Source organism: Ustilaginoidea virens, chromosome 1, assembly GCF_000687475.1.
Source record: "Ustilaginoidea virens chromosome 1, complete sequence".
Lineage (NCBI taxonomy): Eukaryota > Fungi > Ascomycota > Sordariomycetes > Hypocreales > Clavicipitaceae > Ustilaginoidea > Ustilaginoidea virens.
Genome location: NC_057316.1, coordinates 3,095,840 through 3,106,758, shown reverse-complemented (window position 1 = coordinate 3,106,758; position 10,919 = coordinate 3,095,840). Strand labels below are relative to the sequence as shown.

At 57.9% G+C, this 10,919-nt stretch overlaps 4 protein-coding genes across 4 annotated transcripts; 1 reads left to right on the top strand and 3 right to left on the bottom strand.

Annotated features, from left to right (window-relative positions):
• Positions 1–179: 179 nt before the first annotated feature.
• On the bottom strand, positions 180–1,838 carry UV8b_00600 (uncharacterized protein; the record flags this gene model as incomplete). The annotated part of the gene is made up of 1 exon (XM_043138098.1): positions 180–1,838. One exon carries the CDS (start codon positions 1,836–1,838, stop codon positions 180–182), a length of 1,659 nt encoding a protein of 552 aa, XP_042994032.1.
• Positions 1,839–2,388: 550 nt separating this feature from the next.
• Positions 2,389–4,243, bottom strand: UV8b_00599 (uncharacterized protein; the record flags this gene model as incomplete). The annotated part of the gene is made up of 2 exons (XM_043138097.1): positions 2,389–3,712; positions 3,861–4,243. The coding sequence occupies 2 exons, from the start codon at positions 4,241–4,243 to the stop codon at positions 2,389–2,391; spliced, it is 1,707 nt and encodes a 568-aa protein (XP_042994031.1).
• A 1,675-nt stretch (positions 4,244–5,918) lies between these two features.
• Positions 5,919–7,943, bottom strand: UV8b_00598 (uncharacterized protein; the record flags this gene model as incomplete). The annotated part of the gene is made up of 1 exon (XM_043138096.1): positions 5,919–7,943. One exon carries the CDS (start codon positions 7,941–7,943, stop codon positions 5,919–5,921), a length of 2,025 nt encoding a protein of 674 aa, XP_042994030.1.
• A 1,508-nt stretch (positions 7,944–9,451) lies between these two features.
• On the top strand, positions 9,452–10,170 carry UV8b_00597 (uncharacterized protein; the record flags this gene model as incomplete). Its single annotated transcript, XM_043138095.1, has 2 exons — positions 9,452–9,735; positions 9,897–10,170. 2 exons carry the CDS (start codon positions 9,452–9,454, stop codon positions 10,168–10,170), a joined length of 558 nt encoding a protein of 185 aa, XP_042994029.1.
• Positions 10,171–10,919: the final 749 nt, after the last annotated feature.

Genomic DNA, 10,919 nt, shown 5'->3' with positions numbered 1-10,919 from the left:
GAAACGCCCTGATGCCAGCCGTTCTGGCAGAGCTCGCAGGAAGCGTCGTCGAGCCTCAGATGCGCAAAAGCCATGCATGCATGTTGGAGCGGCTGAGCAGGTAGCCCCAATTGACTCCTGCGCCCCCATTGGACGGTCCAAGGTGAGCGCCATCTCCTCAGTCTTGTCTGCCAGCGTTTCTATGTGCTGGTTTCGTATCTACTGCGTTCCCTTATTCTCGCTCCGTATATCCAGAAGCACCACGGAATCGGCGCCATGGCAACTGTGATGAATCCGAGTATGCTGGTTGCCCATCCGACACCAAGGGCACGGTACATTTGCAAGGCAAACAGGGGAAATGCGGCGCTGAGCAGATAGCGACTCAGCATCATTGCCCCTGAAGCCGACGCGGCGTACAAGGGGCCATATGCGTCCATCATAAACATGGTGGCACTGGCGTAGATGAGAAGGGAGCTGAACATGACGCAGCCCTGGAAAATGATGGGCACTATCCAATGTGCGCGGAACTGAGCTGCCCACGCGGAAATAAAGAGACTGATGGGCAGTGTGAAGCTGCCAATCATGGCACCCACAAGTCGGTGTTCCGACGGCAGAGGTTCTTCTGCGCCGTCTTCATCCGGGGGGTGAGTGTTTCTCCATTGCGCGAGCCGCTTCTGATAATACTGCAAGTCAATCAGGACAAGAGGCGTCGAGGCTGCCAGTGCCCCAATAATGAGGCCCGAGTACGACAATGATTGGGCAGTCTGGCTGAAGCCATAGTACTCTCGAAAGATCCAGGGCACTGCAATGACAAAGGTGTACAGCAGCCCGTACAAGAAGCCGTTGTACAAACTGATGAGCGTAACAATCGGTTCCGTGAACAACATGTGCAGCGGTCGCTGAACCAGAACCGTGGCAAAGTACCGAAACGCACGACCAGGGGATGTCCTCTGGGACGAAGCGTCCAGGCCCAGGCGAATGGCACGTCGCCGCAGAATAACCTTCTTGTACGTCTCGCGCGTGAAGCAGACGGGGATATAAAAGCCAACTGCCATGAAGACGGCGGTCCACTGCGTCCACCGCCACCCGCCAGCTTGCACGATGAAGCCTCCTATGAGCGGACCTAGGGCGGCTCCAAAGGAAGGCAACGTATAGTATATGCTCAGGCTGATGCCTCGCAGCTTTCCGGACATGGAATCCAGTATAGTCGCCGGAGCGTTGTTGATGAGAGAAGACGAGAACATGCCCGCAAAGAACCGGCAAGCGGTAAGGCTGCTGAGCGTTGTGCTAAAGCCAGACGCTATCATGAAGGCTGCGAAAATAGGGCCGGAAATGAGGAAGACGGCTTTTCGGCCGTACGTCTCGGACAGGGGGGCGCCAATCAGTGGCCCGAAGGCTAGGCCAAGGTTGTACATGGACAGCGGAAGGACGGCTGATTCGCGACTGCAGGCAAACCTGGCCATGATGTCGGGCTGAGCTGGGGCGTACATGGCCCCGGCAGCCGTTGCTACGAAAGCGAGCCCGGTGATGGCGACTGCGCTGAAGAGACGAACGGAGAGCGGGAAGTTTCGCGGGTTGTCCGGGTCGTCGGGGCCGGCCCAGTCAAAGGCAGCGTTCATGGTCCTGATGGCCCGACGGAGTCGGGCATTGCCGCCCGGTTCATTGCCGCTTTGGCCGTGGACGGTGCTATACTCGGAAGAAGCCTGTTGTCTCTGCCGGGGTGTCGGGCTGCTCCCATTCGGTGTCGTTTCCGATGGAGCGGTTTGGGACCAGGATACCTGGATCATTTCTGGCCGTGACGGTCGTTGTCTGCCTTGCTCGGGCGAGGTCGACGACCAAGGCGATGAAGCGCGGCCCATGATGACAAGCGATTGCAGGCGCGGATACGAATGGAAGAAAGCATGGTGATCTTTTTACAAGAGGAGAAGAATTACGGCAAGTGGACCTGGTAAACTTACTCTTGACTCACTTTTAGCACGAGGAATTTTTTTCATTTGTGGCAGTCCGTGTGGGGAAGACGTTAGAAGAAGGCCAGGCCGGATCGGCGCTGAGTCGGCCGCGTCACCTCGCCAATGACGACTTGGCTTGGCTCGTTATCACTAAGCCGCGCTCCGAACCGAGGTCCGGTCCCCTCAACTTGGCCCTAGATTTCAATGGAAAGAACCGGGAGCTTTCGGAATGGTACGGGTCAATTGCATGGGCGTGCATGAGTGCAACGGGTACTCGGTACTTGCCGACTGGGCCAGCCGTCATTGTCGAGCTTCTTGTCTGTTTGATTTTCACTCACTGGGCGGCAGAAGCAGACGCCGAGAATCTGGATGATTAAATTACTACGGGAGTGACAGCCTCGGTGAAATGGTGGACTTTCTTTTACTTTTCTCTCTCGTCTCTTCTCGCAGCGCAGCAGTTTTACACGGCATAACCACCAGAGTTCTTCTGTCTCGGCTCACCAGCCGCCTCAAAGGTCCCATCTGGCAACTGCCGCAGAGCCTGCGCGGTGCTCTGGCCTGGCGCCACCCAAGTCACGTTGTGTCCTATGGCCCTGAGGAAGTCGACGGTGGCGTTGTTGTACGTCGTCTCAAAGGTGACGTAGGCTGGCACCAGCTGGTCGTGCAGCCTGGGCTCCTTGAGGGCTGCCGCCGTCGTCATGTTGCCGTCTATCAAATGGATGGCATTCTGGATATTGGCCGTGGTGATGCGGCTACCCCCGGCGGAGCCAATGGAGAAGAACAGCTTGCCGTCGGGCGTCTCTGCGATGAGGGGAGAGATGGAGGACAGCGGACGCTTGCCGGGCCTGATGAAGTTGGCGGTGCTGGGGATGTAACCGAACGCGTTGCTTTCCCCGGGGATGCTGAAGTCGTTCATTTCGTTGTTCATGATGACGCCGGTTTCCGGGACCATGAGGTTGGATCCGAACAGCAGGTTGATGGTGGTGGTCATGGACACGGACATGCCCGAGGCGTCAGCCGTGACAATGTGCGATGTGCCGGGCGTCTCCAAGGACTCGATGCCCTGGGGGTCGTAGTACGAGACGTTGAAGGTCTTGTCGTCGAGGATCTTGGAGCGAATCTCGGCAGCGGTGTCTGCCGAGATCATGTCCAGGGTGTACTTGTCGAGGCCGGAGACGAAGGACGGGTCTCCCAGCTTGGTGCGCTGGCCGTAGCCCCACTTGATGGCCTCGACCAGCAGGTGCGTGGAGAGGTTGGAGCGGCTGGGCTCCTGGAACTGGCCGCTGTTGTATCCGGCGAGGATGTTGAGAGCGCTGAGCGCCACGGCTCCGCTGGACGGGGCGTTGGTGCTGGTGATGTTGAAGCCGCGGTAGTTGATGCTGATGGGGTTCCGGTGGGCGATGGTGTAGTTGGCGAGGTCGTCCATGGTCATGGTGCCGTTGGCCGCCCGCAGGGCGTTGATGGTGGCCCGGGCGATGGCGCCCGTGTAAAAGGCGTCGGCGCCCTGCTCCGCGATGGCCTCGAGGGTGTTTGCGTAGCGCTTGCGCGTCATGGTCTCGCCCAGCCCGACGCGGCAGCCGCGGGGGGCGAAGTCCATGGCCCAGGTCGGGTCCTCGGTCAGGAAGGCGTTGGGCGACACGGAATCCATGTACTTGACGAGGTCCTCGGTGACGGTGAAGCCGTAGCGAGCGAGCTTGATGGACGGGGCGATGACGTCGGCCCATTTCAGCTTGCCGTACGTTTTGTGGAGGTATTCGGTGGCACGCAATTCTCCGGGAACTCCGCTGCCGAGGAGGAAAGGTCAGCCGTGGCCCGCTGGTCTTTGTTCTTTATCATCGCCATCATCATCATCATCATCTTCTGCTTCTTCTTCGTCGTCTTCTTCTTCGTCTTCTTGCCTCTTCACCTCTAAGGCACGTCAGCTTCCCTTACCTGGCCAGGCCGCCGTACATGCTAGCCTTGACATTGCCCTTGTACATGGCCTCGTAGGCTGCCGCCGGCGCGGTTTCGCGAAAGTCGAGGTACTCGTACGTTCCGTTGGCGGTCCGCAGCAGCAGGAAGCCGCCGCCCCCGATGCCGCTGTGGTACATGGCGACGGTGCCGATGCAAAAGACGGTGCCGACCAGGGCGTCGGCCGCGTTGCCGCCATCCTGGATCAGCCGCGCGCCGATCCTGCTGCAAATGCCGCTCTCGGAGGCGACGGCGCCGAGCCGGGGCCCGTGCTTGTCGCTGCACTCGCTGCCGGAGGCGAGCGAGGCCCACGCAGAGGCGGCGAGGAGCAGAGGCGGCGCGAGGCGCAGACGAGCCGCGACCATGCTGGTCCGATGGCGAGCGCTGGGGGGGTCGGTTTGGCTTGGCTTGGCTTGGGGGTCGGGGGGCGACTGGCACGGGGCAGGCCTCCTGGGCGGATGGACGGGGAGGGAGTGTAATGGGAGAAAGGGGGCCGGAGCGGAGGGCACGAGGACGGCCGGCCGCGCCTCATTTAAGAAGTCGCTTACTCGCTTCTTCTTCTCTCATCTGGCCGGGCGACGGGGGATGAGGATGCGGATGCGGATGGGGATACGGGATACGGGGCTGGGGGTCTGGTCTGCTGTCAAGTTTTCCAACGGCTGTCAAGTCAATAGGAGTACGGAGTACTCCGGACATGTAAGCCTGCCTGCCTGCCTGCCTGCCTGCCTGCCTGCCGGGTTGGTACCGAAAGACGTCTTGCGTTCGCTGCCAAGAGGTATTCACGTTGACTCGGTGCTCCGTATCCGCCAGGCCCAAAGGCCCAAATTTGACCCCAGTTGGCGCCCCCCCACTATCCATTGAGTCAATTCCCGATGTCGCCATTGCTCCCATTTCCACCTTTCAGCCGACACCATCCATCATCCCTCTTGCGGCGACTCCCGCAGCGACTTTTCGCAGCAGCTCTCGCAGCAGCTCTCGTATAAGCGCGCCAGTGGGGCGGCAGGTGCTGCTGCTCAACCATTAGGGCAGGCGAATGGGCCAGTCACAGGTTGCAACGGCCGGAAAAAGTGGCCCATACCTCTATAAGGGGAATTTGATAGTCCGTACAGCTCCGTACTCCTCTGTACGCTTGCTTGGCGTTGGCGAATTCTTGCCGCCTTTGACGTCGCTGTGGGGCAGCCACAGGTCCACAGTACCTGTCATGAGCGCTGACGTGACAACTAAACGCATCCCAGTCATTGACAGCGGCGATTTATTAAACATGAAATAAGGAGGCATCTCTTATACGTTTTCACACGTGCAGGTTCCTGGGCAATTTCTCTTTCGCTGCTACTCGGTAGGCCTAAAATGGAAGAGATGTATAGAAGAGAGATATTAGGTAAGGTACCTTAGGTTAGGTACCTAGGTACCTAGAGGTAGGTAGCTTGGTACCTTCTGTTACATGTTCAAAGTACCAGAACGAGTAGTGCAACCTCACACTTCTGGTTTGGGTTTAGCCCCTGCTGAGTCGTTGGGCCCTACTTGCTTGTCTTGGCAAGTGCTGCCCACTTGCCGACGCATGACGCACAAATTTGAAAGTGCAAACTGAATCGCTCCAGAGTCTCGCGAGTCCCAGACTCCAGACTCCAGACTCCAGACTCCAGACTCCAGAGAAATTCCGCAGCCGCGGTGCAGTAAGACGATGCACAAACAAACAGCGATGGGCTGCTCGGGGCGATGTGCGACCACGGATACGGCCGCTTGCTTGCGCCTGCTTGGAGGCACACGGCGCGACCAAGTGAGTGACCCGCCCGAGAAGAGAGGAAATCAGCCAGGCTCCCAATAGACTCCAACAAACGATGGAGATTTTCTCTCCTGGTTTGGTTGGGTGCAGAAACAACACATCCATCGTCGACCGAGTCTGCCGACGAGGCATCTATCCACGGCGCGGCTTGATGATCCGAGGCAGCAACCCACGCGGCCCCCCTCGCAGCCATGTCTGAGGGACAACATGCCCTCTCGTCGGGATATCTCCTCTGCCACGCAGCAGTCGCCTGTGGCTCATGACGCAAGCACGACGCCAGCAGCAGCAACCAGCAGCAGGCAGGACAGCGCCGCGGCAGACTTGCCGGCCGAAGCGCCCGCCGTGGCGACCGTAGACCCGGGGTCTTGGGCCGTGGACGCCGCGCCTGAAGCGAGTCTATCCCCGTCGTGCGCAGAAGTCGTGCCGGGGCCGTGACTTGCCATCCAGGCCTGCGACCCCTGCCCGCCGGAAGGGCTCTCGCCTTGGCCATGGCCATTTGTAGGAGGGGCGCTGCTGACTGCGCTGCCAGCGTCGCTGCCGCCTTGACCGTGACTTGCGGATGCGTGTGCATCGTGGGCATCTCCATTGCCGCCGCTGCTGCCGCCGCTGCCGCCGGGATCGCTTTGGTTTTGGCCGTTGCTGGCGGGAGCGCCGCCGCCACTGTTGCTGCCGATTCGGCTGCTCCCCTCGGGACCAGAACTTGCCCTTGCATTCCCATCTTTGCTCCCGCCGGGATCGCTTTGACCAGAGTCGCTTCCGGTAGAAGCACCTTTGCTACCACTGTTGCCGCCGACTTGGTTATGCCCGCCAGAACCGGAATGGGCATCTCCATTTCCAGTGACGCTGCTGCCGCCGGCATCGCTTTGATCCTGGCCATGGCCGGTAGAATTGCCGCCGCCACTGTTGCCGCCGACTCGGCTGCTTCCTCCAGGACCGGAATTTCCATCTCCATTATTACTTCCGCCGGGATCGCTTTGGTTTGGGCCGTGGCCGGTAGAAGCGCCGCCTCCACTGTTCCCCGCGACTCGGCTGTTTCCCCCCGAACCAGGATTTTCATGTTCGTTTCCATTCTTGCTCCCGCCGGGGTCGCTTTGGCTTGAGCTGTTTCCAGTAGAGGTGCCTCCGCTGCCACTGCTGCCGCCGATTTGGTTGTTTCCCCCGGAACTATTTGCACTTCCATCTGCACCATTACTCCCACCAGGACCGTTTTGACCAGAGCCGCTTCCGGTAGAAGCGCCTCCGCTGCCACTATTGCCGGCGATTCGATTGTTTCCGCCAGAGCCTGAATGGACGTTTCCATTTCCACTGCTGCTCCCATTGGGATCGCTTTGATTTTGGCTGTTGCTGGGTGAAGCGCTGCCGCCATTGTTACCGCCGGGTCGGCTGTTCCCCCCCGGGCCGGAATTTCCATTTCCATTTCCATTTCCAGTTCCACTGCTACTCCTGTCAGGATCGTTTTGGCTTGGGCTGTTTCCTGCAGAAGCGCCGTCGCCACTGCTACTGCCGATTTGATTGTTTCCATTATTGCTCCCGCCGTCAGCGTTTCGACTTGGGCCGTTTCCAGTAGAAGTGCTTCCGCTGCCGCTGCTGGTGCCGATTCGGCTGTTTGCATTTCCACTTCCACTTCCGCTTCCACTTCCGTTTCCGTTTCCGCTTCCGCTTCCGTTTCCGTTTCCGTTTCCGTTTCCGTTTCCGTTTCCGTTTCCGTTTCCATTTCCGTTTTCGTTTCCGCTTCCGCTTCCGCTTCCGCTTCCGGCTCCGTTTCCACTTCCACTTCCACTTCCGCCGTTCCCGAGTCCATCTCCGGAACTGTTTCTGCTGCCGCCTGCTCCAGGATCACTTGCACCCCCAGCACTTACACTGCCGCTGTTTGCTCCTGGATTGCTTTCCCCAACAATACCATTTCCACTCGCACCGTTAGCACTATTAGCCCCGTTGGTGCCGCTAGGTTCCTTAGGACTGCTAGCTACGTTTTGCCCGTTTTGTCCGTTTTGCCCGTCGGCCCTATCAGTTTCATTGGTTCTGTTAGTTCCGTCGCTACCGTTTTTGCCGAGGACTTCTCCGCCGTCTCCGCCATTGCCACCTGCTGTTCCAGTGGGCAAAACGCAGGCAAAATCAAAATCCCAACCGGCGGACCAAATGACGGTTGCACCAATGATTCTCGACGTGCTCTCCGGAAGAATATTCATCGTCGTTGTCGAGCACCCATCACCCGCGGCAAGCGCAATGAGAACGCCGACGACGAGCAGTGACCGGACGGCAATAGTAGCCTTGCAACGCATTGCGGTGGGAGCTCGCTCGTGCAAGAGGTATGCTGGAGAGGAGAGAGTGAAAAACTGTCATGGGGCAACAGAAACGAAAAAAAAAAAAAAAAGGAACAAAAAAAAGGAACAAAAAAAAAAGAAATAAAAAAAAAGGAAAAAAAAAAAAAACAAGAGGGTGTCAGAACTTCTTCGTGAATTCTAGCAAGCTTCCAGGCTTCAACAGCGGGACATCGTGGCAGGGCTGCTGACGGGCAGCACTAACTTTATATGGTCAACGCAAGCGACCGAGCGGATCGGAGCCTCTGGCGACCGGAAATAGAAAGGGAATGACGATTCTGTTTGCCTGCTTGCCGAGGGAAACTGGGGTCCGGTTTCGATGATAAGCAGCGCGTTAAAGCCGGCCGTAATGCCACGTGGATCTATGCACAAGGGCTAGCTGGTTTGCGCGCAACAAGAGAAACCAGCATACCATGGCCCACGAACCGTTCGTTCTTGCTTCTTCCTCTGCTTCCCCGCCAGATCTTGGCACTAGTAGGTACCTGGCTAGAACTACAGGTGGCCTTCCAGAGTCTATGCCCTCGATTCAAGAGCACTCGCCCTTTGCCGAGTCGCTGCTATCACTGTAGGGTTCTTGGGCTTGTCAAGTCGGCGCCGCCGGTTCTAGAATCCCGATCCACATTGTTCGCAGCGACATCCAGACCCCACGTCATGTGAAAAAGGGAAGCTATAAGAAGCCTGGCTTAAGAGAGCCGCACCTAGTGTGGCGTCACGATTTGGCTGCAATGGATCAACACATCCCTGCTCAGCTGGCTGGACCGTACACAAACCACAGTGGATACCTACAAGAATACACTAGCAGCAACGCCATGGGCTTGGGACTATCTGCCCAGATGTGGTTCAGACGTTCCCAACAGGGATGCCCGACAACCCAAGATCGGCTCGCGGCGCACTTATAGTCTCTAGCTAGCTGCAGTCTAATGCGGCTAGCCAAGTGGCCGGGACGCAAGAGGCAGAAGCTCCCGAACGAGCCAGTCCCGATTGCAAGCTACAGCCCTTGTCATCTAGACCTCGACCCTGTCAGTCTACCCAGTACAAGCTAACAGATGGCAAAAGCTCCCACGCAAGCGGCAACATGTCATCAGCGCACAAGCATTGGCCGAATTGGGGATGCTTTCGCGCCATTGCCATGCCCTTTTGTACCGAGAAAGACAAACGCCGTCGCATAGCATGCCAGGGCCAGAGATGAGAAGCAGCATTTTCATCCCTTTCCTATCCGTCCTTTGGCTTTCAAGTCCCAGCAGATTACTCTGGCGTCATGCGCCCAGCATCTCCCAAGTATAGAGGCACATCGACTCGGTGACCTTGCCGTCCTTGAAGTCGTCGCAGCAAGCGACGCCGTCCATGCCTTTCAAACCTCATGTCCTACGGAGCCGGCAACATCCCCTCCCGCCAGTAGCCGTGTACTTGGTCCATTCGCATTCGAGTTCCGGCAAGGCAGTCGAGCCTGCCTGACCACGACCACCGAGATGTCATCCGGCCCCGGTTGGGTTGCGGCCGTCCTGACGTGCTTCTACGGCCTCGCGGCGGCCAAACCCCTGCTGGGCGGCTACAGACGCGCCGTCAATGCAACGGCGACGCTGAAACTCCAGCCCGTGTGGATCCTCACCGAGATCCCCATTGCCATCCAGACGTACTTTGCGGCGAGCACCGAGCTGACCATCTGTGATGGCCTGACCATCAGCATAACCCGGCCGTCGGCCGTCAGCACCGTCTTGACAATCACCAGGACGAGAAGCACTACAATCTCAAGGTAAGGCCTCCCCGGGCGCGTAGTGAGAGCTTGGAAAGAGGAAGACAGGGAAAAAGAACACATGCGGGATTTCTCCTCCATCCTAGATGGTTAATCAACTCGTCTATGAATAAGCCTCGAGCCGTGTCGTGCCGAGACTGCCGGTACCACTGCTGTCATAGCGCCTCCTCTCGCGCCGTCCTTGCCGTCAGCAGCACCATCACCATCACCATCACCATCATCATCGTCATCACCGCCATCACCGTCATCACCAGCTTCCGTCAGCTCGCAAACCCGAACCGACACCGGCACCAGCAGCGGCGCCGATACCGACCCCGACACCGCTTTTCCAATAAACACGGGCGCTTCGGCCAGCGCTACTTCTTCGTCAGCTCAACAGCCTGGCACCAGCATAGTTGCCGCCCAGAGCTCCAACAATGTGGCAAGCTCTGCTGATGGCAATGCCTTTTCCTCCAGCACGATTCGCGATCCAAATCCTACAAGCACAGATATCCTGTTGCAAGATACCCAGTCCAACCCGCAACCATTGACGCCCTCTACATCCGACTCCGGGGAAGCTCGCACGGCTTCATTGAGTCCCGCTTTGTCCGGCCCTGCTTCCTCCAGCCAGGCGTTTTCCGGCTCTACTTTGTCGAGCCAGAACTCATCAGCCGTAGCACCATCTAGCTACGCTTCATCTAGCCCATCCTCGTCTCGCCCGGCGACATATGGCGCTGCTTCCTCTAGCCATACATTGGCTGATTCCACGATTTCCGGCTCGACTTTGTCTGATTATGCTCCATCCGGCACAGCGACACCTCCAAACCGCACCTCAACTAGCTACACCTCGCCCAGCTATACATCTGCTGGCTCTCCTTCATCCAACAATACTTCATCAGGCATGACATCCTCTGATTCCACACTATCAAGCTATGTTATACCTGGCCAGTCGTCGTCTAGCGCTGAATTCTCCAGCTATGCTTCCCAACCGAGCCAAACATCGTCTATGGATATATCTTCCGGCTCTATTTCACCCAACTATACGTCATCAGACACTGCCGTAATATCCAGCTTTATTTCCTCGCCTGGCCGTACATCATCTACAAATGTGCCCTCTATCTTTTCCTCGTCTGGTTCAACTTTATCATACACACCAGCAATGCCTAGCGCTATCTTGACTAGATTTCCATTTTCTGGCTCTCTTT